General features: G+C 43.4%; 1 protein-coding gene across 2 annotated transcripts in view; it reads left to right on the top strand.

Annotated features, from left to right (window-relative positions):
• pde4ba (phosphodiesterase 4B, cAMP-specific a) overlaps positions 1–26,974 on the top strand; it is a gene marked incomplete at its 5' end in the record, with an annotated part of 162,519 nt that overhangs the window by 19,516 nt on the left and 116,029 nt on the right. The window contains one exon of one of the 2 annotated variants that reach the window (XM_084548894.1): positions 9,005–9,228. The exons of the other annotated variant lie outside the window; for it this stretch is intronic. Coding sequence (XP_084405020.1) covers positions 9,005–9,228 — 224 coding nt within the window. Of the gene's footprint in view, positions 1–9,004; positions 9,229–26,974 lie in introns of those variants that run through there. 2 annotated transcript variants of the gene reach the window in all.

The following is a 26,974-nucleotide window of genomic DNA, read 5'->3' on the forward strand; positions in this document are numbered from 1 at the left end:
GGTCTACCTTGTGCCTCCAACTAATTAAAGAATGGACGTGGGCCTTCTGAGGGTGTCCTGTGGTGTCTGGGGACAGAATGTTGTTAGTGGGAGTCTTTGGGTCCTATGGGTTGAGGGGAGGGGCCTCTGTGGATCATCCCACAGATACTTGATCAGTTTGTGTTCTAGTCAACACCTTGTGCTGTTCTTCATGTTTTTTTTTAGTTGTTCCTAAAGTGTTTTTGTGTGTGTGTTCCTGTGTCAAGCTGCATGCTGCTGGGGATGGCTGCTTCCATCAAGGAGTGTCATTGCTATGGGGTGGGGGTACCTGGTCTGGTCTAGGTGGGTGCTACATGTCTAAGTAACACCCACATGAATGAATGCCAGGTCCAAAAGTTTCCCAGCAGAACATTGTATTGTCACAAGATGGCCAATGTCATTTACTTCTCCTGTCAGTGGTCATAATGTTATGCCTGATCAGTGTATATTGTATGGAACAGTTATCAATCTTTTTGACTGATAGGTGCTGATGACAGTTGAAGCTCTATATTCCTCTGTATAAGCTATATATTGACACAAAGGTGGAGTTTTCTGAGCTGTCCTGCTTACACTCATTTTAAGTGTACTGCCTGCATATACCAGGATGCATTACACCCAAGCATCTGATCTGACTAACAATTGTCTCTCAGTTCTTACAGAACTTACCCATCTCTTGGAGATGCATGTTTCAAGCCCAGTGTGGTGGCAGGCTCTCAATGCAAAAAGTAATAAAGATTCTTAAAGTAATTTAAGTCACAGTTTGACTCGAAAAAATAAGATAAACTGATACTTTATCTGGATAAAAAAATCATTGCAACTTGTGCAGATGTTTGGTGTCAGCACAAGTGTCCAACCAAAACACATTTTAAAATCCTTGGCAGTGTAATGATTCTGTTTCTGTTGACACGGGAAACCAATTTGAGCAAACGCACCCCGTGTCGCCGTAGGCTCCGGGCAGCTCAGTTTCTGGGCTGTCTCTCTGCTGGCCGTGTTCACTTGCAAGGCTAATGCAGCTGCAGCCTCGAGCTGTCTCTGCTGTATCGCTTCCCGCTTGCTCTCTGCTGCAAAAAATAAATACGCTGGCTGTCTATCAGAGTCAGCCGATACGTCGTTAAAGGCATTCTCGTCCGTAATATCCTCTGCACTGCCTAAACGGCTTAAAGTTCTTCTGAGACCCAGTGACGTCACAGGTTTCTGGGAGAACAACAGATTTTGATTCTGAGCCCCCGATACACAGAGAACATTATTTATTGAAGCGGACAAAGGGTTGTAAATCTGTGGTGCTCTTTTAAGAATATATTGTTTATTTTATTCAAAACTATTCTGAACACACTGTATTTATTTGATTTAATTTATTTTTACAGGATCTGATGATTCAATTTTTTTTTTTTTTTCTGTTAACAGCGAGTTTATTGGTGGCAGTACAGGCTGCTCTGGCAACCACAGACTTTATAGCAGGTGAGGTGTGTGTCAGTAATCAGTAACCCTGGTGATAGACACAAACATGTTTCCCTTATGTGCTTTTCCCTTCCGGGCTCTTTTCTCCTTTAGAAAACACACCGTGCCTCCTTCAGGCATCACTGCTGCTTAATGTTATGGTCAGCAGAACCTTCTTAAAGGTCCTCAAGTCTGATTGCTCTCTCCTGATTCCTTGAGCCAGTAGATATATATGTGTGTGTGTGTGTGTGTTTGTGTGGTGAATATGTTTCTATATCATCTTCCTGTAACACAGTTTAAATCATCTCCTTGTTCCCTCCCTTGATCCCTGCTTGTCGTATTTGCATTTATTTTCGCAAGTTCGTCAGTGTTTGGAAGGAACAGAGGGGAGCAAGAAGTTATTTTGGGATTCAATTATTTTTCCTGCTGATGTACACAGTTGTTTCTGAGCTCAGAGTGCCTCATAGATTGATTGTTGAAGCTGTGTGTGTGTGTGTGTGTGTGTGTGTGTGTGTGTGTGTGTGTGTGTGTGTGTGTGTGTGCGCGTGTGATCGTGCCACTGCTTGAGAAAAGCCTGTGCTGCTGCAGAGGGGAACTGCGGGGTGAATACCAAAGACTGAAAATCTGCACGTACAGTATATTTGTGTGCTTATTTAACTGTCTAGACTATATCTTATTCAGAGATATTAAGTCTTAGGCCAGATGATGCGTCTACAGTATGTGCACACTAAGAATCAGATATATGGCTGGTAGGTCTCTTATGACATGGCATGATTACATAATTAAATGCATTGTGCTTGTTACTTCATGTGCAAGTTGAAGGCAATCTTTCATGGACTTTAGGCATCTGAATAGTAGGAAAGAACACAGCATTTAGTTAGCAATGGAAAAGTTTTCACAACTACAGTATGTGTGCTTGTAATGTAAATGAAAATGGTCAGTTTTGAAGCTCAGTGTGCGTGGCACCGGATGTTGACATCTTGGCAGTGAATGACTATTTCCCGACTTATTAAAAATGGGGCTGTAAACATATTTATTTCATTTGACTATTGAGATTCATGCAGATTAACCATAGACTATAAAGACGGACCGCAGAACAGCTCCTCAAAAGCGAGGCCAAAGGAAGTAGAGCTCCCCCTGGTGGCTGGCTGCAGTATAGATGTGACCTATACTGCTCCACGACTTCCATGTTTGTCAATGGGACCTGGGCCAAACTAAAACACTAAATTACACATCAAATATATTTTTTTTCAAGGGCGGTTTCTGTCATTTTAGGTAGTTAATATGATACCGATGCATATTCAAGCGGCCATTTTTCTAAATTGACACTATGGAAACAGGATGTGACCTCATGATGACTACCAGTTGCCATACCAACTGCTCTGTAAAGGGGTGCTGCAGGATTGTGAGAGTTGGAAAAAGTATTTCCAACATTTTGTTGTAACTGGTGGAGGTAGAGCAGAGCGCAGTATTAATCTGGAGGAAGTGTGGATGGGTCATCGATAACGCGGCTTCATGTGGCTCCACTCTCAGGCAGTACTGCTCACACTCTGACTTCAAACTTGCAAGATTTTGCTGCCTGAGTCCCCGTGGAACTAGCATCAGTTTGGCTAATGCAAGGAGGTGGGGACGCATTGTTCATATTTCTATACAGTCTATGGAATTGACTTGCTGTAGGAGCCAGCTTCAAATGGCCATTCAGTGAATCACACTGGCTTCATTTTTCAACGCTGAAGTTTGCCGCTTGGCTCTGCCCTGCTTTGCATTACTGTCACCCAAATGAAGCTCTACAGTGGCCCCTAAGTGACAGCAGGAAATCTGGTGTGGAGGGCTGTGTGTAAGGGGCCGTGCACGTATGTAAAAACCTTATGGTACAGTCGGCCCACATCACGATTCTCATTTATTTCCGTTATAGAACAGGGCAGGACGCGCTTGCTCCTGGCTGTGAGCTGACTGTATTCTTTGTAACCATTTGGAGAAGCCATACAATCAGCAGGGAAGGGATGCCGCCTGACTGCAGTGAGTGCTGTTTAATGACCGAGGTTACTAATGCAATCAGATTCTGTATTTTAAACAGCTCTGTGGACTGCTGTTGTAAGCCCATTAGCCGCGCTAGCTCATGTTTACAACTCTCTCCAGCTATTTCCTGATCCCCCTTAAATTTGGCCACAGTACGGAAATGTCTTTTATTCCAGTGTTTACAAATGGCAAAAACAACTCTAGCGGATGTTGACTGATAAAAGGACAATGCTTTAAGGATTTATTGTGCTTGTACACGCACCAAGATGTTCTTTAAACCTCTATGTAGTCAATATTTCAGCATTTCTTGTTGTAATTTTGTAATAATCTGTTAAAATCCCCAAAATATTACAGGAAGACACGAGTACAATCTAGCAAATGGTCAGCACTACACTAAGGTCTATGAAAAGATTTATTTAGTTTTTACTGTAGTTTCATTTTAGGTTTGTTCTCGTACACTGAATATGCACAGATCCTCCTGGAGTACTGTACTAATAGATTCAAACCAGTGTACCAGTAGTGATGTATGGTGCTAAAAGTTCTGAGTGTGAATGAAATTTGCCTTCTCAGATATCTCCCTGGACCCGATTTAAAACTATATTTGGACATGCTTTTCAGCCAGGGTCAGTACGACACCGGTCAGATAAGGAGCTGTCTGCACTCGGTGTACTTTCTTTCCGCGGCGGGTGCGGCGTTCAGCGCTGCCCTCTCCGCTGGTGTTCCAGACGACTCTGGGTGGGTGTTAGCAAATCAACGCAGCCAGAAGGCACAAATTGGATGTTTCACTTTTTTAGCAAGCACGGAGACAAAAGACAGACAAATTAGACATAATGGTTGTATATGTGTTATCGTGCGTTTCCCAGAATTCAGTACCTGGCATGGGGTCCATGTAAAAAGGGCTCTAAATCCACAGAAAAAGGGTAATGACGCTCAACTCCACTCCAGATAAACACCAGCTGTCAACCACATCCAATATTTCAGCATGATTTTGGAAGATAATAGCATTCAGATAGTGCTTGGCTAAATAGTATAAATATGTAGAAGCCGTCTCTTCTACATATTCATCAGCTTTCAGAAGCGTTTGGCTCAGTGTCAGAGAGAGAAAGAGAGAGAGAAAAAAAGTATATTTACCTGAGCTACTGTCCTGTCCTGGTAGATTTTTGTTGCACGGCAATCCGCTCATGTGTGAGCGTGGATGTGAATTCAACCGGAGGATATTTTGGCCTGTTAAGCTGTGAGCTGACAGAAAGAAGTGTTTTTCTTCTTAACTGTCTGCTTGTACTGTACTCAAACATCCAAGGGAGAAATCCGTAGCTGCTGTCGCTCTTTGTCTGTTATCCAGGACTGTACACAGAAGAAATATCAAGACCTAAATCCCTTTTGCTAACGTTTCTTTTTTTCTTGTTTTATTTATACGTATTGTATGTAATTCACACGGATAAACTTGGTTCTATTCTTGGCACTTAACTGCTTGTGTCTTTCATCTCTCTGTTTTTTCTTCGTGGACCTTTGTGAGTCTGTTAATCTAGGCCACGATGCAGGATTGTTTTTCACTTAACCGGGAGAGAAGGGAGTAAGGAAGACAGTGTTTTTGCTAGAGATGCTACATTAAGAGCTCTCATCCCGAGACGTAAATCCATCCCGTGCAGCCCTCCCACCGCCAGCTCCATATTAACCCCACACTCACGGTGACACACGAGCGCCCCTTCCTTCTCTTCCAACTCTCCTCGAGTCCTGAGGATGATCTCGTCACCTGGCTCAGGATTTTATCGCTGGAGGCCGAAGAGTAAGGCAACGTGGGGCAGGCTGGCTTTCTGGCACGTTGTGAAATAATGGAAAGTGACAGAAGGAGGTTGGAGGGGATTGGAGGCTTATAGATTTTTTTTTTTTTACTCTCTACTCATTCAGCAAGGTAAAGATATAAGAGGCGTTTGCCAGGATTTTAATGAATGAAAGCAGTTACAATAACACTGATTCAAATCCACAGTGCTTTCCAAAATCAACGTTTATGGTGCACAAGTGTTAACAACAAAGATTTGATTTATTGACTATTTTATTCAATCAGTTATTGAAAGATATCACACTCTTGTTGTGATGCGAGAATAATGCTTGTTTACTGGGTCTCAGAAGCCAAACAGACATGCTGTATACCTCAACCCCAGTTACTGTTTTAGCAGATCCCAATATCGAGGTCCAACTTGATCCGGGAACATAACGCACCAGTGAAGAGCTGACAGAGCTTCACGGCTGGCTGCAGGAGCTATTGTCCATCTCACTTCTTCCTGTGCTGTGACCGTACATTGTGCACTTTCATTCGAGCCCTCGAGCACGGAGGGTTTAACATTTAGTTAAAATGGTCCGGTCCACTCTAATTCGGTCCCTTTCAGTCTTTCTTTCTGGAATTCGTCCTCTGCCCCTTCTCATTAGTGCATTGTCATCCCTCTTTTGTCCCCGTTCTCAGTGATGGAGATATAATCACTAATAAGAGCCAGCAATGATATTTGAAGCTTTGCCTGGATTCATAGTTCCCAGAGGATACAACCTCAGTGATCTTATGGCTTTTCCGTTGGCACCACCAGCGAGTTGACTTACCTTTAATGAATCGTCTAAACAAATACCAAATTTTCATGAAACCTGGTGAAGATGTTTGGTGCCCAGAAGATGACCTCTAACAATGTTTTTCACACTAGTACTCTACTTGTGACTCCAGCAGGGTTTTGTGGCATGTTTTGACATCTGATGAAACGATAGCATGACATTAGTAATCCATTTGACATTTCATCTACCTCCACCAGGTAAAAAAATGTCAGTGTGAACCATTTTTGGGTTATTTTTTGCCAAATTCAAGGGTTACATCAAATGAAACTAAGATGGTGAACATGTTAAGCATTATACAGTTATGAGATTGGTCTTTTTCAAGAAATGCATATATCATACTCTTTAGACAAGTTGTTTTTCTGCTGATTCGTGACCGCAATCAGTCAAAAGCTCTCTTTAGAATCTCACGGTCGACTCTCGATGACTCTCGAAGCAACTGGAGACTCCCTATGGTTCAGTGGTGGCTAGCAATCCCCGGAGAATACATCCGTGGTTTCTTCTTTGTTGGTGTTGGAATTGCAACTGTCCACATGCCGGTGCATCAAGTTACAAAGCCACTGAAGTGTCTCGTCCGCAGGCTGGTGCCTCTGTGTTGTTTGCAACCTTGTTTGCACCTCACCTGAAGGATCCAAGGTTTGAATGAAGATTAATGCATTTCCCTTTATGTTATCCTTTGGGTCCTGTGGGTTGAGAGGGAGGGCCCTCTGTGGATCATCCCACATATGCTTGATCAGTTTGGGATCTAGTGAATATGGAGGCCAGGTCGACACCTTGTGCTGTCCTTCATGTTTTTTTTTAGTTGTTCCTAAATCGTTTTTGTGTGTGTGCCTGTGTCAGGCTGCATCCTGCTGGGGATGGCTGCTGCCATCAAGGAGTGTCATTGCTATGGGGTGGGGGTGCCTGCTCTGGTCTAGGTGGGTACATGTCTGAGTAACATCCACATGAATGAATGCCAGGTCCAAAAGTTTCCCAGCAGAACACTGAACTGTCACAAGATGGTCAATGTTATTTACTTCTCCTGTCAGTGGTTTTAATGTTGTGGCTGATTGGTGTAAATTTTAGGTTAGGTTATTCCTACAACCAATCACCAACCAGTATTGGATTATACTGGGATTTATTAGTCAGCTCAAACATACTAGCTAGTTATTTAATGTTTTTTGCTTGCTATTATGCTTTGACAAGTATTAAATTTGTGTGTTTGCTGGTAAAACCAACATTATTTGTACTGGGGAATGCCATGCATCCATTCACTGGCACCTCACATTACTACAAATACTATCTTCTTTATACACGAGCTTGTAAAGACTGTTTTCAAAGGGATTCTTGGGGAAAATTTAGCGAGAAAGCTCTCCGAGGCTCAGCGGCTCAGAAGCATCAGTGACTCACAACCACAACAAATCAGTCCACGGAGCAGACGGGCCAGCGCTCACATTTCCAATACTCGTCACGCTGCCATTCTGCCTCTTCTGATGTTCCTTTTGAAAATTTCAACATCATCTTCTGTGTCTCTCTCTCTGTACCTTCAGGGGATGGCCCCTCTTCTTTTTTTTTTCCCCTCCCGAGCCCTTTGTGTCGGTTAGATGCATTTCTGGTGTTTATCCGTCTATTCATTCTTTTTTCCCTCTTTTCATAGTGTGGTGATCTCATGGTTGGGTTTATGTCATTCAGGCGGAATTATGGGCGGATAAAAGTCTGCCTGTGTCAGATTACAATGACATTTTTGGACTAATGTTGTTTCCTAAATACAGAAGTTTACAGTATGTTCGGGCATAAATGCTTTACAGTGTTTATTTGAATGAGTTAACCTTTGAGCAGTGTGTATGCTTCTCTTCACTGATGCCTATTAAGCTGTTTGCATTTGTCTCCCTTCCAAATTGCATTTTTCTTTTCGCATATATATATATATTTCTTGGCCCATGCGCACCATTTGCCTGCTTCACTAAAGGTCACAACACCATCAGCAACATTGCCACAAATCCCGGTTAAACAAAAAATAAATAATAAACCCCACAACCTGTTACTGTGCCTGCCTGCTTGTCGTCACAACCACCACCAGCCAATCCCTTGCGAGGGGGGCGTGGCCTGCGGTCGCTGCGTGCCTGCTCTGAGCTCCTTGTGTATATTCTGAATGAAACGGCAAGTGAGGCATTAGCGTGCTCCGCTCCGCTCACCGCTCACTGCTCACCGCTCTGACTGCACGAGTGAAGGGGAATCTGACTTGAGGCTCAGCATAGTTGGAGTCACTCTGTGCCACACCGGGAGTGCCTTTGGGAGAGGTGGGGGTTGTTTGCACAGAGAGGAGGTCAGTCAAGCAGTGGTTGATGGTGGGAGAGGAGGAGGAGGAGGAGAGCAGTTTCCAGCCCTTTGAATCTTTCATAAGGGAGATCCTCCAACATTAGGCTGCCTGGATGGACTGAGAGAAAGAGTTGCCGCTGAGGTGTGTGCACATAGCGGGCACCGACAGTGACAGCAGAGCGAGAGGGACACGGGGGAGAAGGAGGGGGCACTGGGGTGTGCACTTTACAGAGAGCAAGACCAGGAGAGAGGAGAGGGGAGAAAATCGGTGTTGAGGAAGAGGAATTCTGTACGTGACCCTGCTGTCGAAGCTCCTCAAAGAGCCTCTGAAGAACAGCGGACAATAAGGAAAGCCTGAGGCATGAGCCAGAGAAAAGAGAGAGGGAGAGGGCACGACGGCTGGCTGGTCATTCCCTAAATCCGTGAATCAAGGGGGAAAGGAGGGGAGTAAAGAAAGCACAGTTGCAAAGCAGCCCAAGCAACTAAAAGGGTATGTGTGATATGGCCTTCTCCTGCAAGAATTCAAGCTGGTGAAAACTTCTCCAGTCAGTTGTATGTGTCTGGCTAGCGGGACTGAATTTGTACAGAAATTGGCAATTTGACAGTGACCATCAAGGTCTCAGCCCAGACTTCAGGGATGTCATCCAACGAGCTGAGCGTTGACATGGACTCGTGCATCCGGACATTCAAGGAGCACATGCATCTGGAGCTGGAGCCCCCCAAGATGCCAGGCGTGGTGGGGGGGAAGAGGGGAGCCACGTCCCCGAAACTGTCCCCGAGGAGCTCCCCCCGCCTCTTTCGCAAGCTGATGGTCAACAAGAGCATCCGACAGAGGCGGCGCTTCACTGTAGCGCATACCTGGTAAGGCCCGTTGGCGAACGGTGTCGGAGAAGGAGGAATTAGGAGGGGGTGACAGAAAATGAGCAGGCTATGACGGATGTGAGACAGAATTAAAGTAATGGTGGGGGGGAAACTGGAGATGAGAGACGATGTGGATCACGGGAAGATGGGAAAGAGACATAACTGGGTTAAACTGGTGGGGAAGGATGAGAGCTCTCGCAAGGAAGAGTGGGTGGGTGAGAAAAAGACAAGGGGGGGGGGAAGGGTGAGAGCTGGCATTTAGACCAACAGAGCAATTTATTTAAAGATGGGGGTAAGGAGGTTAAACAGAAGAGACGTAGAGAGAAAATATTGCAAGAAAAAACTGAAAAACGGTGATAAAAGGCTGTTAAAGGAAAATCTGGTGGTGGTGGGAGTTGGGGTCAAATGTGTCACAAGGCTGTGGCGTGGGGATTTGTCAGTGGGTTTGAGGATCCCCCATCCTCCATTTTGATGTAGTGTACCTCTGCTCCTGTACCTGAAATTTGTGTGTGTTTGTGTGTATGCACATCGGCCCTTGTTTTGGGCGGATGCTGATGCAGGGAGTGTCAGGTGCGTTACACAACCCTTCATTTCTTAACCTTCTTGGTTCGTGAAACCCTGCGACCCAAACAAATGGACGCCCGCGCAACACAACGCAAGCTCAACACAAAACCCGTTTAAACATCGCAAAATACACAATCTGGTTCCGCTCACGTATTGGTGTATCTCCTAGACGATGGCGGTGGATGTAGACGCTGTAATTCTAATTTACTCAATTCAACAAGGAGCACAGGCTCAAGCTATATAATAACATACCCACATATTCACTTTCCCCCCATATTATCTGTTTTCCGCCCCATCCCCCACCCGTTCCTCGAGTCTACCCCTTTGCTTTTGCAGCAGTTAGACACTTTAGGAGATGTGAAGGGAGGGCTTGCCGTGTTATGCAATGTATGGATTAGAGGGAAAGAGCCGCCGCAGTTTGACTGCGAGAGCTCAAGGTGACTCGTTTTTGTTTAAATAAGGCCGTGGACGACACGTGCTTATTTATTTTTTTTCCCCCTTTTAAACCCAAGACGTTCGTGAGGGTGAACGTCTTCAAAGGCAGGGATTGCCACGTAACCCTCAAGCACGAACCACACAGCTCTCCAGTCTGAGGTAACATGATAAAGCAGGCTTGACACCGCTTGCATGGGGTGGGTCAAAAAAAAAAAAAAAAAAATATCTTGTAGGACAGGAACACAGGAAGAGAAGGAATTAAGATATGAATCTGCTCCGGTGGGTTATGTCTACACGCTGAGCTGTTTGTGTGATGAAAAAAAAGATAATGTGTTGTTCGTTATGTGCTCGTGTCATGTTTCTGCAGCCATAATTGTGATCATTGTGAAGGTACATACATATGTTCAAATGCATGACATAATGTATGTGCATGTGGGTGATTTTAGATGCAACATAATGCATTTGTAAATGCAAGAGTTCCTTCTTCTTTCTCTCCCCCTCCCTGAATGTGTCTCCTCCCTCCTCAGCAGCAGCCAGAATGTGGACTCATGTCTATTTATCTCATCTCTCTCTCTCTCTCTTTCTATCTCTCTCATTGTATGGCCCGTTTCAGAGCAGAGCGAGAGATTTGTGGGGGTTGGGCGGGTACAGGGGCAAAACACCAGAGGCAAAAAACAAGGAAAACGGTAATGGAGTAAGTGTCCTTTGCCTTGTTTGTTCCCATAAATCCGCAGCGTACGGGTCCAAATGGTCCAAATCCAGGGAGCTAACGACACCTGTAACACTCATCGCAGCCATTAACCACCGGCCCATCCCATTAGCAGCCAAGTTCACGATAACGTGCCCTTGAACGAGACACCGAGGTCTTACTTATGATAATGCTGCTCCGAGAGTAGGAGGTAAAAAAGCTAAAAATGGAAACAGACGTAGCAAGAAAGAGCCCAAAGGGAAGAAGTCATGTCACCTCCAAAGATGAGGCGTGGCAATTAGGATGGCAAGGAGAGAAGAAAGAAGATAATTGCAGCTGACAACCAGGACCAGGTGGTTTCAGCTCAATTTCATGCTTTTTTTTTTTTTTTTTTTTTTTTTTTTTTTTTTAAATCGGGTGCACATAATATTTTAGGATGCGGTTATGAGTATTCAGCAATGATTAATCACAGCACTCTTTGCTTTTATCCCATGTCACTGCTGTGTACTGCCCCAGAATCACCTGGAAATCCTTCAGGGTATTACTTTCCGGCTTGATTGTCTCCCCCACCTGTGCCAGACCTTGGGGAAGTAATGGAAAAAAACAAAAAAGAGGATGATGAAATCGGCTTTGTCCCGGCCCTTATTCTATTAGACGAACATTATTATCATGATAAATTATACCCTGTTATTAGTTTTCACTCGGATGTCTTAAACAAATAGACACCAGTTGTGTTTCTGAAAATAGTTACTCAATTGCTTCCCTCTTGTTGTGAGGAACTGTCACCTGAATGTGCAACTCCCGTCGGTTTAACAGCTTCTTAGTGAGTTTCAACAGCTCTTATTTTCGGACACAAAGGAGGGAAGAAGCCCCCTGTATACTAACTGGCAAAGATGTATTTAGCAACTAGCTGGTGAACGTTATGGTGGAGCAATTAGCAGCTAAAGATCCAGAAGGTTCCCCCAGTAGGCTTGAACACAGAGATAATCCAGGATTTAAATTTAAGCATGACACCAAATGGATCGTAATATTGCGAATAGGCAACTATTTTCTAACAAGTTTGTTTAATCAACATGAAAGGTGATAAAATGTGTTCTTAAAATGTTGATCTTTCTTGACCCAGACAATGGAGAGATGGTAGATGGACGGATTGGTGGACGGATGGATGGCTTTTATTGTTTCATAATGGCAAATTTGTATTCACAATCCACGCATGGTAATCACAAACACACGGTGGCATTCTGCTGATCTGAAGGTCAGGTTAGAAATCCCATCTGTGCGTGGGTTTTTACAGGAAGCGGGAAGATCATGTTGATGTATAGGGCCTGTTTGAAAAGCTCCTCCAGGGGTCTTTAATGAAATGTTAAACCTAAAAAGAAAAAAAAAGAAAAATGTGAAAAGTAAAAGCAGCATTTAAAATCAGAAAATGAATCACTGGCTTAGAAGGATCAAGTTTGCAACTTGATCCTTCTAAGCCAGTGAATACATCGCATTGTATTTGTCTTTGTGTACACTGATCAGTCATAACATTATATTCTAATCCTAATATTGTCTAGGTCTCCCTTGTGCCTCCAAAACAGTTGTGACTCATCAGAGAATGGACATGGGCCTTCTGAGGGTGTCCTGTGGTGTCTGGGAACAGAATGTTTTTAGTGGGGGCCTTTGGGTCCTGTGGGTTGAGGGGAGGGGCCTCTGTGGATCATCCCAAGGATAATTGATCAGTTTGGGATCTAGTGAATTTTGAATTAAAGAGTTTTTGTGTGTGTGTCTGTGTCAGGCTGCATCCTGCTGGGGATGGCTGCTGCCATCAAGGAGTGTCATTGCTATGGGGTGGGAAGTACCTGGTCTAGTCTAGGTGGGTGCTACATGTCTAAGTAACATTTACACGAATGTCAGGTCCAAAAGTTTCCCAGCAGAACATTGTATTGTCACAAGATGATCAATGTTATTCACTTCTCCTGTCAGTGGTTCTAATGCTGTGGCTGACTGGTGCACACAGCAACTTTAAACACACACACACACACATGATCTGCCTCAGTATTGCTTTTGAACCTGGAGTATTCTCACTTCACTAGATGAGACTAGTGCGTCACAGACATCCTGAGTTTATTAGGATTTTCCAGCCAGCCAGACACGCACGTCCCACCTTTCTTTCATTACTCCCTGACCTTCTCTTATTTTCTGTTCAAAGCCTGATTTTTTTATTTTCCACTGTCTGGAGATCTAAATGAAAATCTGTTATCAATCAAAACACGTAAACATGAGTTGTCCAAATTCTCGTGTGATCAATTATAAACGTCATCCTTCGCGGTAGCCTTGCCTATCAGTGCGGTGGACCTAGTGGCTGGTGAACTCCTGACCCACTGGCGCTCAGACAATGACTCCTCTGTTTGAGGTGCTCAGCTGTTCCCATGCATCTTTCTCGGTCCGTCTCGGTCCTTTACGTTCTCTTTGTCCATCTCTGTGTGTGTCTTTCCTAAATTTCACTCTTTCTGTCTGCCTCTTTCTTTGCATGACTCTGTCTGTCTGTGTGTTTTCCCCCTTTTTTTTCTTCTTGTCTTTCCATGTCTGTCTTTGTTTCTTTTGTAGGCGCCCCTCTCCTTTTTTTTTTTTCCTTTTTTTCTGTGTCTTTCTGTCTTCCTCTCTTTTGCGCTCCATAGCACCACATGATGTAAATGTTTGATGGCTGGGTCGAGGCGTATGACTGCTCTGTTTTCCACTCACACAAAAAGCACATTAAGGAGAGCGAGAGAGAGAGGGGGGAGAGAGGGAGATTGGAGGGAGGTAAGACACAGCCATGGGAACTGGAAGAAGGGAGGAGAGGATGGGAAAATGGAACCAAAGAAGAAGTCCTCAACGAAAACTTTTAATATCGAATAAATGTCGCGAGCAAATGTATACGTTCCGCTCTGAGCTGCTAAATAACACTTAAAGGAAGCGCATCACACTTTCAGATCTGTGAAATGCAAATCGCTTAAGGCTGTTTATCTACAGCTACAGTAGAAAAAGAGTAGAGAGAGATCGCTCAGGATTACGCCGAGCACTCCTCCCGTGTGTGACGTCCATGAGATGCTTTCAGGGGGGTGAGGAGATACTTGAGACGGCTGGGGGGACAGATAAAGAGGTGGAAGGAAGGAAATGCACATGTAGTGTATGTAGAAACAAGAGAGAGAGGGAGAGAGAGATGGATGGATAAACAGAAAAAAAGAAAAGAAAAACAGGCCTCATCTACCAGAGCTGTGTCACCCTGGCAGAAACAAATGGAGGTTGCTCTCCACAGAGGGGTATTTACTTTCGCTTAAATGTCAACCCTAAATATCCATCTCGCCGCACTATTCCATCCAGCACTCCGTCTGCTATTGATTTGTTTCTTTCTCTACTTGCCTCTGTGACTCACCCAAAATCATGTTTATACGAACGTCAGGGCAGTCTTGACGTGATTATTGTTGCTGCTGCAGTCGGTGTGTTTACGCCAACTGCTCACTCGAGTAAGAGACGGGGGGGGAGACAGACGGAGAGACAAAAGAGACATCGTTTCATTACCAGCCAAACCGGCGCTTAAATTGAATTTAAATATTGCCGCATTAAAACGTGTTATTTCGGCGCCGAAATTAGCGCGAATACTCTCGTTTCATTTGCCTGAAGAGTCTTGTTTGTTCATTATTCTCACTTTGTGTGTTGCTATTATGCAATTTCCTGCAGCTCTGTGGGAATCTTGGCCACTGTGTCACATATTGCCCCGATGAACTTTATTTTTTTTCTTGTATCCATTGTCTGCGTTTTCAGACATGGATTTAGAATCTCACTTTTTTGTGGAGGCAGGATAAATTACGTAAGCTGTGGCGCCCCGTTACAGAGGACTGACGGGGCAGTGTCAAAGATCTCCATTATTCCAATCTTTATTTGACATCAGACAAAGGGGAGGCTATTTGATTTAGCCAGTGTGCTGTGCTGCCTCTAAATGGAGCTCGTGAGAAAGATGTGGAAAGTCGCGAGCACAAAAACGCTTGCAGTTCAATTGTTAACTGCCGTATCAGCTGCAGTGCTTCCTTCAAATGGGGTCGTGTTTGCGTGTTCGCGATTAAAGCCTATATGAGCACGCCCCCTCTTGCGGTATTCGGCTAATATTTCGTAATCGGTTGTGTAGAGAGTTTCTTTCAGCTCATGAGCTCACAGTTACGACATGGAAAGTCGTGCGCACAAGGAAAATCCCGCAAACGACCGGGTGACTTAAAGTTGGAAATGCTAAAGCTTGCGACCTCTGACCTCTTTTCCAAACATTTCCCCTCGCAAGCTTGCGAATAGAACAAGTAGGAGCTTGGATAGACTCTTCTTGTTGGTGTAAACAACCCCCGTGTGAAGGCGCCAGATCTTTAGCGCTTGCTAACGTTTGCGAGCTACCTCATCCCGCTTTAAAGCAGCTGTTTTTTTTTTGTTTCTTTGTATTCAAGAAACGGCATATTAACTAAAGCGAGTGAAAGATTATGCAAATTTGGGGCGTACGTAGGTAGACTGTAATGATCAGACGGCAAAGAAAACGCTAAAGGCCAGCATTAAAAGGCACGCGAGCTGAAAGCGTTTAATAAAGCATGACGTGCCGAGGAGTTCACGGACGTGTTTTTATTTTGACAGATGGAAAAACCTGGCATAGAGACTTTCACTCTTTCGGTTACTCCGATGTTCACCTGCGACGTCTCTGCTGGCTTGTCATTTCCCATTTCTCTCACTTGTTTCCCTGTTGTCTCACTACCCTCACAAATGTTAAAAAAAGGGCAGAAAGTGGCAGTGCAGTGTGTGTTGATTGCTTTTATTCATCAAAACTGGACTTTCTATGTAAAAAAAACAAACAAACTTACTAGTTCTTCCCTATATACCAAAAGGATTGGTTTCTCCTTCCACGTAACAGTGAAACAGCCACACCAGACCCTTTTGAGTCACTGATAAAACTGGTGATGTGGGCGGTGATTCAGAGGTCTGGAACCAGTCTTCCTCCTCCTCATCCTCCTCATCCTCCTCCTCCTCCTCTTCGTTCGCTCACGCTGCATGACTCGGTTCAGCACCCTCCATCTCTCCATCTCTCTCCCTCCTGTCTCCCTGTACCGAACCAGCCGAGCAGAAACTTAACTATCACGGATGGGTGAAGGAGTGCGGTTGTTCGGGGCTGTGTATGTGCCGTGCATCTCTCCTGCTGTCGCTAACGAGTCCGTGTGCGTTTACCTTGGCCATGATTGGGTTAGAGGTGGTGAACATTAGTGGCACGTATGGGTGACCGGTTTCACTCCCTGTTTTTTTTTTGTTTGTTTTTTTCTTTTTAAACCTGTTGAGACACATGGCCCACGTGAATTCTCAAATTTCTCATTTTAATCTGATAATTGCTCAGTATTGACATTATTTTCCAGGCTGTAGGTTTACACCCAGACCCACCATTAATAAGACAACATAAGGGAGTCCTCATTAAGAGATATTTAAAAGAAACAAAAGCTTGGTGTTAATACTACTCAGATCCTTGATTGGTTCAAGCCGTCTTTAAGGCAGCATGCATGGAGTGGTAAAGAGCTGGTGGTAAGGTAAGTACTTGTTCCACTGGGATGTCCCGGTGGTTGCTTTAAGCACATATTGTACCGTGTACTTTCACTGCTGTCAGTTTGTATTGAATTGATGAAGTGTAATGCTTATAGCATCATAGCATTTCCCCCCTTTGGCACTTTGCTGTATGTGGTCCACAAACACAGCGATGCCTTGACTATAGCAGTGTAGTCAGTCATTCATTGTGAGCAGAAAATACAAATTGTTGCAGCATGAAAATATAATAGAAACATACACCGATCAGGCATAACATTATGTTATCCTGATATCGTGTAGGTCTCCCTTGTGCCCCTTCAAAAAAGTTGTGACTCATCAGAGAATGGACATGGGCCTTCTGATGGTGTCCTGTGGTGCCTGATCTGGTCTAGGTGGGTGCTACATGTCTAAGTAACATCCACATGAATGCCAGGTTCGAACGTTTCATAGCAGAACATTGTATTTTCACAAGACGGTCGATGTTATTCACTTCTCCTGTCAGTGATCATAATGTTGTGGCTGATTGATGTATTGTGCGGTTTGCCAGTGGGATTCATAGTACTGAACTTATTTTAAATTAAAGGAATGCCTTCTGTTAATCAAAATGATTAATGTCATGTCATGCTGCTTAATATTAAGAATCATGCAAAGATCACTTTGGTTTTATTGTTGTCTTAATAGAAGCACATTACTATATACATATTGAACAGTATGTAAAACAGTGGCTTTCCCTATTCAGGCGCTGGAGCTCCAGGCACTTATGGGTTCTCTGGAAACCATGCGGTTCTTAGCGCTGGGACTCAGTAAACATCAGTAAAGCCATTTGTCTTTCTAATGTTCCGTGTGCATCCCCTTTCCTCCCTCTCCTCCGCCTCTCTTTCCTCTAACCCCTTGCCCCCATCCTTCTTGCCATTTAGCCTCCAACGATGTTGTGACATTTGTAATGATATTTGGGATCATTTGCAGCTGACATTCTCAATCATTTGCATGTTTTATAATGCTGCCCAAATTACAACTTTGGAAAATGTGAGAACAAGGGTGCTGGGAAAGCTGCGTCTTCTTTTAGTTTTTTGTCAAGCCGTATCTGTTTTAAGTTAGGAACTAGTAATTTAGACATATTTTATTATTTTTTTTTGTTTGTTTCTGGAGACACAAAACAGAATCAGCAGGAGGGAATAAAACAAAAAAAGAATGAGAGCAATTAGCTGCCTTTTCAGTTCAGAGGCAGAGAATGGGATTAATGTGGAAGGACCATACGTGCATTCATGCAGTGCTTATTAGGAGCTACTGTGAATTCTGTCATTAACATATTACTCACTGTGTGACTGAGTGTGCATGTGCTTATTTGCAACACGCTCGCTGGCCTGAGTGCATACCTTTGTATTTTATATGTACACTACAGCTGTCTCGTTAACCTATAATTCATAACAGTGCACGTCTATGACGGTGTGCATTGCGTGCGCTGGTGTGTGTGAAGCAGCCGAATATTCTTCTAGTCCCGTCGAGGAAGCACAAGCGTGCATTAATAGCAGCGAGCTCTGAAGCACCATTTGTATGAGCTGAAGTAAGCAGAGCGCAACAGTACATTTCCTTTCTGCCTCGTCTCCGTCTGCCCGCTCTAAGAAAGAAGCAGCAATTATTCGCCACTTGATTGCTGTCTGTCACATTGACTGAAAGCAATTACAGCAGCATGCTATTTTTTATTTTTTTCCAGCGGGCAACAATGTGCAGCTATGCAGAGGGGAGGCAGAGCTGCACATCGTGCTTTATCTTATCGAATGAATGCAGGCTTGCTGCATCTGAAAACTCAAGTTGGTTTTGCAGATGTTATTCAGAGGTTGTTTCAGCTGAGCAGGAAATAATAAAGAAAGAGCCATGACGTAAACTTGGAAAACCATTAAAAGTTTCATCTTGATGGTAAATCCGAAAACTGATTCTAATGATTTAGCACCAGCGCAGCTGAACTAACAACCCTTTAATTTAGATTTTAATTAATAATACAAATGAGGCAATGAAAAATGGAGCCAGTTTTTAGTTTATCAGCCAGAACAGTCCAGCAATGAGTCACGAAGGTTACGACGTTCAGCCTTAGAGAGCTGGTTCTGTTTTTATAATCTTTGTGGTGCTGTTGAATTGCATTGCCCCGAGAGATGGTTTTAATAATTAGCCTGCCTTCATCGGGACAGAACTCTGATATTTCGCGTATCCCTGAGTGATTTCTTATTTTGATCCGGGAATTTGGTGAAAGGCTAACGACCGGCTACGAGAAACCTGCTCGTCTGGCAGCAACAGCAACCAATTAAAAGATGCCTTTGGAGTCGCGGCCGCATGAAAGAGTTCGGGTTTACCTCATGGCTGAGCAGCACTTAGCTCGAGGAACATGTAAGAGATGGAATTGGTGAAATTTCTTTCCTTGAAATTATTCTTTGAGTCCTGCAGATGAAAGCTGTCACAGCTAAAGACATTACTTACTAAAATATGTCTTGCCATGGGAAACTTCACCAAGAGGCTATGACTAATAAACAGGCTGTCCATGTGCATACCAAACATGTCTGTGATTTGAGTTCATCTCTCCGAGAACAACCCCAGTAATGTTTTTACACACTTCAACCACATTGTGCTTACTGCAATAACCATTATCATCACCTGATTAAAAAATGCAAACAAAAAAAACTTGGCTTATAATTGGATTTGAATCGGACGTGACAAAAATCTATCTAATTTTCGCGGTCCAAGGAAATGGTGTCTGTTGACTGTCTGGCTCCGAGGCACCCAGTCTGAATCACAGTCTTCTGGTACAATGAGATTCTCTGTGCAGCTGTCTGATAAACACGATTCTGTCACACGTTGTCATGTATTAATCGCTGCTGCCGTCACCGCTATCTGCCCGTTCATTTTCCTCGCCGCCGATGCTTTCGTTACCGCCGCTGCTCCTTCTTTACTTACTACCCGTCGGCGTCTTTTGCGCGTATCAGTACAGAGCATGTGTGGGAATGTGCGTATACATTTTACCAGCAGTGCATCTACATCATGTCCATCTGTGCCATCTGAGTGTGTGTGAGTGTTGTCTCCTTGACTCAGTGTCACCACGGTCCAATGGGGAAACCACCACCCACACACTTGCCGATGTGCAGTGTGAGATGCAGTGTGTGTCTGTACTTGTACCAATCATGTTTTGGGGACATACATTTATGGACGCAGTCGTATTGTGGAGACCAGCCTCACCTTTGGGAACAAAAAGTAATCGCCCCATTAGGAAATACACCAAGCAATAAATCATTCACTTTTAGTAAGAAGACTGTTTAAGGGTAGGGGAGGGCTGAGGAAAGGATAACCCTATCCTTAGGGTTAGGCTAAGTCAATGCAATGTTCTCTGACGGGATGGAAACATGACTGTGTGTATGCACGTGTGAGGCATGCACATTGATGTGAATAAAACTGGTCTTGTTGAGAGGCTGAATGGTTTAGTATTAGTTTGTGCTCAGGGATAAAGGGATTTGTGTGCACTGTTGTGTACTTGTCAGAGAAAACACACAGAAAGCCAAGGGGATTATTTAGAGGGGGGGGGGGGGAAAGAGCAAATAACAGATATATTGGAGTTTGGTCTCAGAAATATCCAATGTCATAATGTGTTACTTTGATGATGTACCGACATTGAAGAGTCGAGATTTTGTATAGATCCTTTAAGGTTAACAGAGCAGAGGCTACCGTTATCAGCATAAAAGATGGGATTTGTGACTCTTTGAAGGGAGCCGGATTTTATAGATCCATTCAAAAGAATGGCTCACTTTGATATTTATTTATTTTTAAGATGCCAGCCTGGGGGTAACTTATTTTATCCTTGAAATAACCACTGTGATTGGGTAAGATTTGGTCGCTGACCGGGAATCGGACCCACTGCTATGCTCACCACTATACCATCTCCGTCGTCAACACTGTCTCAAAGCAAAGCAGGAAAAAAGAACGGCTCGCAACTGCGACTCGAGTCCCGCTGTTCGTTTTAAATAGCTCCTCAATAGATTTGGTTCATTCGCAAATGTCACAACTGTAATCAACATGTCATCTTGCTTTGTTGTAAGGTGCCAGAATTGTAAGGTTAATAGCTCCAAACCTAAATTTTGTTGTATACCAGCTTCCACTCCGAATCAATAAGACAGGAGAAACCTGTGGTTAAACGCGATAAAACGAAAGGATTGGACCGAGGCGATCATCAAAAATAAGTAGTTAAGTTCATGATTGACAAATATAAGATGTAGGTTACTTACCAAGCCATGCTAGTCCAGTTAGCTGTCCAGACGTAGTCGTTAGTCCGGTTCACAAGCCTGATACATTTTTGTTGTCGGGCCTTACCGCTAGCTTGGCAGAACTTCGGCTTGCGCAACACAAAACTGTTAAATCTTTATGTTATGTTAAGTCTTGTTCATGACTTTGTTGAAGGCATCTAAGGTGTGTTGCGTTGCACAGTACCTAATCCTTTCATGATCGTCCATCCGTCGTGTTATTGAGTGTGGGTCGACCAATCTTGTCCCGTCGATTAACTTTTTCAAGTAACACTCACGGTCCTGGAGATTGAGTGACTCGACATATTCAGATAAAGCAAACTCATGTTTTCTTCGACAATTGTCAAAAACAACCCTACACAAACTGCTTGTCAGAGTTAACTAACGTATTCCTGTGGATTGTTTTGCCTCCAGCTAAGCCCCGCCCACTAAAACAATCATGTTTACTTACAGAAAGGGGTCTATAGCAGTTTAATTGGCATTATTAGAGCCGCCATTTTCTGTCACACCTGTCCAGATGAAAGATATATTATATTTACTATGGCACCTTTAAAAAGATGTAATGTATCTTTAAAGCCTTCATAGTTTAGTGATGACTGATTTGTGTTGATATATAGATGTAAGATTATCCTTCTTTTCCCTGTACTCTTATGGACTGTGTGCCAGATCAATTTCAGTACACAGACTGACATAGACTGAACGTTTTAATGGCCATACTTGCTCAAGCTCCAAAGACAGAACATTTTTATTTTATTGTAGCTTGTTAATATACTTTGTTTGCAGCCGACTGTCAAGTATAATGGGCTACAAAGAAAACAATAGATTAATCAATTTCATCTCACGTAAATTAATGTTTTGGTTTACAATCTTTTACCGTCTCTGTAAGCACAGATCATCATCTGTGTCTTGTCTCTGAATCATGACACTGTCGTCTATCTTTATCTGCGATAAGTAGGATATTCTTGAGGATATTCACGCTGTAACTATCTACACCTTTTTATTAATATGTATGATATACAAGCACATACAGTGAGATATTCAGACACGGAAAAAAATATTTATGTATTCAGAAATCAAAAAAAAGGTGTAGATGTTATTTTAAGCTAGTAGGAAAAAAAGGGCAATTTCTCTTTATCTGTACACAAACCTGGCGGGGATCTTTAAATAAAATGCAAGCTGGCATGTTTCATAGGAATAGATCCTGGAATAGACTTCCCTTGCATTTACGTGCAACAATTTGTTTTGAGCAAGTATAGCCACTACATTTGGTTTCTGAAATGTTGTAGACGTGCTTGCACGCTGGGCAATCATAACCAATACAAGTCTCTTGACTAGGTATAAAGTATAGTTCCATTTTGAAACATCTAAGCAATGAGCCAAAACGTTTCACAGCAGGATTTCACCCAATTTGTTTTAATTTTTCCCCAAGCCCCAACACTCCCCTCTCTTTTACTGCTACAGGAAATTGCTGCTTTAAAGAGTCCTTTTAAATTCTAATCTTAGAAAAATGTCTTCCAAGTTGTGTTATACTTCCAAGCAGATTTTTGTTTTCTTTGTCCTGCACAGTCTTGTTTTCTCCATTTGTACCAATTCAACATTATCAGATAACCCCTACAGGATGCAGTAATTTCCGAGCGTTTTGGATTACAGCTACGTGGCTGTGTGCCTGTTTGTTTGCCTTATCTGCAGGGGTCGCGTGTGTGTTTGTGTCATTCCAGTCTTTGGTTTAGCTTTAGTTTAGTTTATGAGCATCAGTCTAAAACGTCACATTGAGGAACCAACGCTAATTTGCCTCCATCTGCTTTGTTTGCTGCATGCTTGTGCTTTAACTAATAGAGACCTGAGGGTCACATAGTGCCATTTGGTCAGTGTTTATCCATGCTGGGATGTTGGCAGCTAAATACTGGCACTGCATTCCCATCCAAGAGTCACCCCCATCTCTTCTGTCTCGTTCCTGTTCTCCTGTTCTTTTTCAGACAGTTGCAACCAGTAACTGAGTGGGTAGGTACTAGGGGTTGCGCAGACTAGTCGACTGGTCGGTTTGTTGACTTTCCATGGTGGTTTAAGCATCACGTCGACTGATCACTGATCATGAGACAGTGGAGAAGACAGGTGAGGAGCCCAGTGGGTCATTGCAGCAGACTAGCAGCGGTTCATCAAGTGTGTGGAAATACTTGACTAAAGGTGGAGCCCATACTACCGTGACGTGTCAGTCCTCAAATACAACAAAAGTACTACTGCAATGCATCTGAAAAGCTATCCGCTAATGTTAGCAGAGGAACGGTTCTGCTGGTGAATGTCATTGTCAACATTATTAGACTTTTAGCTGCAGTCCATGGAGATAGCTTCAGAGAAATTAACACGGCATCCCATCTTACAAAACGCTGTGGAGTACTGTTAAATGCTATTGATGGTGCTGACTTGCAGCCTGTTTTTATACAGGCTATACATGTCTGCAGCACACAGTGTGTAGCACATCAGCCTGCCCAGTCTTCATGGAATCCTGCAGTTATCCACTCCTACCTGAATGAACAATTCTCCAACCTGCCTATGATTCCTCTTACATTTTCAAACTGTCATGTAACATCATCAGTTTGTATCATAAGATTCCACATGTACGCTTTAGTCAGATATGTGTATCTATGACAGATGTATGTTTATCTTGCTGTTCTCTTCTCTTCTCTCTTTGCTGTTCTCTTCTCTCTTTCTTCTGTCTGTACCCGGCTGGCCTTAGGCAGATGGGTCCCTCCATATGAGCTGGGTTCTGCTCGAGGTTTCTTCCTGTTAAAAGGGAATTTTTCCTTGCCACCGTTGCCTTCAGGCTTGCTCTGGGGGTTTCAGGCCGGGTTTTTGTAAAGCGTCTTGAGACGATTTGTATTGTTATTGACGCTATATAAATAAAATTGAATTGAACTGAATTGAATGAGTTGTTTGTTCTCAACATATGTATTCACGTCAAGAATATGGATTTCATTGTTGCAAAGCATCATTATACTTTATACTGTGTTTTTATCAGTGACGTCATCAGCGACTAGTCGGTGTCACCTTGACTTTCATCGCATAACAGTCAACTTTAAAAATCTGAAGTTGTGTAGCCTCTAGTTGGTACCCATGGGTCTGTTAATTTTGTCAGATCGCCCTTGGCTACTCTGAAATTAGCAAGTGTCCCACGTCACATCGACCCACCCTGAGCTTTCCTGTCCCCAGAGGCAACAGTTTGTGCTGATGTTCATGTTTCAATCTCAAAGGCTGGGAAATTCAGCTGCCTTTTGATTAGGGATCTAATATGGAGACTCCAGAGGGCAAAGACGTCTCGCATATGAACAGGCACGCCAGGGTTTTACCACATGAGACACGCTGACGTAACATTAGTTAAATTTTCAATCACACAGACGTATTTTAAACATTATTCAACATTGGCTTTTGCATTAATCTTTGTGCGGGATCTGCTTCGTCGAATCCTTTTAACTTCATGTCTAATTCTGTCTTTCGTCCAAACCATTTTCCACCTGCCTTCCCTCTCCCTCTCTCCCTCTCCCTCTCTTGCTCAATCATGTCCGTCCCATGATTAAGGCTCAGTTTGCCTTCAGACCATTTCTGTTCATTATCCCTGCTCTCCAGCAGGGTCTGTTTAGTTAGTGTCACATTGATTTATACACTCACAAACTGTGAGAGGCCTTCTCATACATCGGTCTCACTTCCTTAATGACCCTGGCGCCCTTCACCCTAAATGAAAGCGGCAGTACGAGTGGCACCCTTTTTTTTTGCTATATGTTTTAAGTGAATAGAGCAAAGACAGACTGTTGCATTATTATTCTTTTTAATTTCATTTTTTTTTTTGTCTTTTCTTTGATGAAGAAACAATAAACAGAACATGCATGGATATTTTAGGAATTTACATTTTCGATCACCAGTGATTACACGGCCAAAAGTCTCTTATTTGTGTGTGTGCGTATTTATTGAAGTATCTCTCGCTATTATAATACGCATTGCTAACAACATATGCAATATTTCCAGTTACCTATATGACCTAACTTTAGCCATAGTACTTCCATTCATAGCCTGATGCTGTGCGCCTTTACAACGTTTCTGGGTTACAAAAAGAAATCTGTCAGATTCTGTGTTTAATTTGTGTTCGTAGTAATAATAACAAGGTGATGCGTGTTAGTCATCCACATTCACAGATCTGGTTCACTGAGAGTACAACCAGGGAGAGACAGAAAGATGAATGCTGTGCTGTCCCTGGGTCTTTCTTTATTGGCCACCATTGCTCTTACGTGAATCCTGCAGAAAAAGACCTCTGAGATTAAAAATGTGCTGCAAGAGTTGCATTTATCTCTGTTGATTCTGAATTATTCACTGTTCAAGCTGCTTTGCTCCGGGGATGGGAATGCTGGTTGCTCACCCATTCATTCATTCAGCTGCTTTAACTGAGATTAAAATATTTCAACGTCCTACTACATGGACTTACATTTACATTTTCTTGCATTCTAATTTTTGCAGAATGAATCGTAATGACTATGGTCACCTGACTTTCATTCTAGCACAGCCATAAGGCTTCAAAGCAAAACGTCTCAATAACTATGAGGTAGATCGCCATGAAATTTGGCGCAGACATTCATGTCTCCCTTTAGAGTGATAAGCAGTGGCTTCGGTGGTCCTCCGACGCTGGGTTCAGAGAGGTTGAGCAGTAGCGCCTCTGCTCACACCACATGCTAATGTCTCTGAACCAGTCCTCAAGCGATTCTGCTCCTGTACTCTACGCAGCTGATAATAACCTTATGAATTTATAATGTAAAGCTTTTATGCGTTCTTGAATAACAACTGCACATGTCACACTTTTGGAGCGCCTTCAATAAGCATTCAATAATTAAAAAATCAGCTGAACTGAATTGAAACTGGATAGCGTTGGCCAGCGTGGGATGAATATTTCCTCATTTGCCATAATTGGAGGATTTATAACCTACATAATAAATCATTTACGTTATTAATAATAGATTACAATTATGTCTTCTCACTGGATTCACTGGTGGTGCTTAGAGAAAGTAGACTAGATTGCTTTAGATTGCGAGCTGACAACCGGTCTCGGGAGCCCAGTTGTGGGCTGCACTTACCAGGGCTTCGCTGTTCTGTCTGAAGCTGGGTTAATTCTTAAGTAGCTGGTCAAAACATTTAATTTGTCCTGTAAATTTCAATTAATTAGCACCAAGTTTACACATTCACAGCCTTGTTGTGTGTGTGTGTATACACCGATCACACACAAGATTAAAACCAGAAGAAGGAGAAGTGAATAACATTGATCATCTTGTGACTTTTGGACCTGGCATTCATTCATGTGGATGTTACTTAGACATGTAGCACCCACCTAGACCAGACCAGGCACCCCCAACCCATAGCAATGACACTCCTTGATGGCAGCAGCCATCCCCAGCAGGATGCAGCCTGACACAAGGTGTTGACCTGGCCTCCAAATTCACTGGATCCCAAACTGATCAAGTATCTGTAGGATGATCCACAGAGGCCCCTTCCCTCAACCCATAGGACCCAAAGGCCCCCCACTAACAACATCCTGTTGCCAGACACCACAGGACACCCTCAGAAGACCCATGTCCATTCTCTGATGAGTCCCAACTGTTTTGGAGGCACAAGGGAGACCTGCACAATATTAGGAAGGTGGTCATAATGTTAATGGTCACGACAGATCAGGGCCCTGCATCACTTGCTAAGCTTTGGAGTTCTTCCTCCCTCTTGAGGTTATTTTCTTACAATTTTCACAGACAATCTGATATAAGTTAATCAACACAGACACTGTTTGCATGAAACTGAAGCATTTCGGCTTGGCTTATTCTCCGCCACCTATAGCGAATAGTGAACTGAGTTAGCCCTCACATTAGTTCTGGGGAGTAAGTGGACAAGCTCGTTAAAGTCAGGAGGGGAGCTTTCCGTCCGCTGTAGCTCTCCACTCGATGGAAACATCATAACTCAGCGGCGTGTGGCAGAGACTTCGTACAGAAAAACATTCCAGTGGGGCGGCGGCGACACACACAGAGATACGCAGTCATACATGCGTTTAAACACATTCATCCTTGATCTACACTCTACACTAAGACAAACACACACACACACACACACACACACACACACACACACACACACACACAGAAAGTACACCCACATTGATGGTAGCAAGGGGAAATATATGGAGTAGAAAAATACA

This window comes from Chelon labrosus (assembly GCF_963514085.1).
Source record: "Chelon labrosus genome assembly, chromosome: 7".
Lineage (NCBI taxonomy): Eukaryota > Metazoa > Chordata > Actinopteri > Mugiliformes > Mugilidae > Chelon > Chelon labrosus.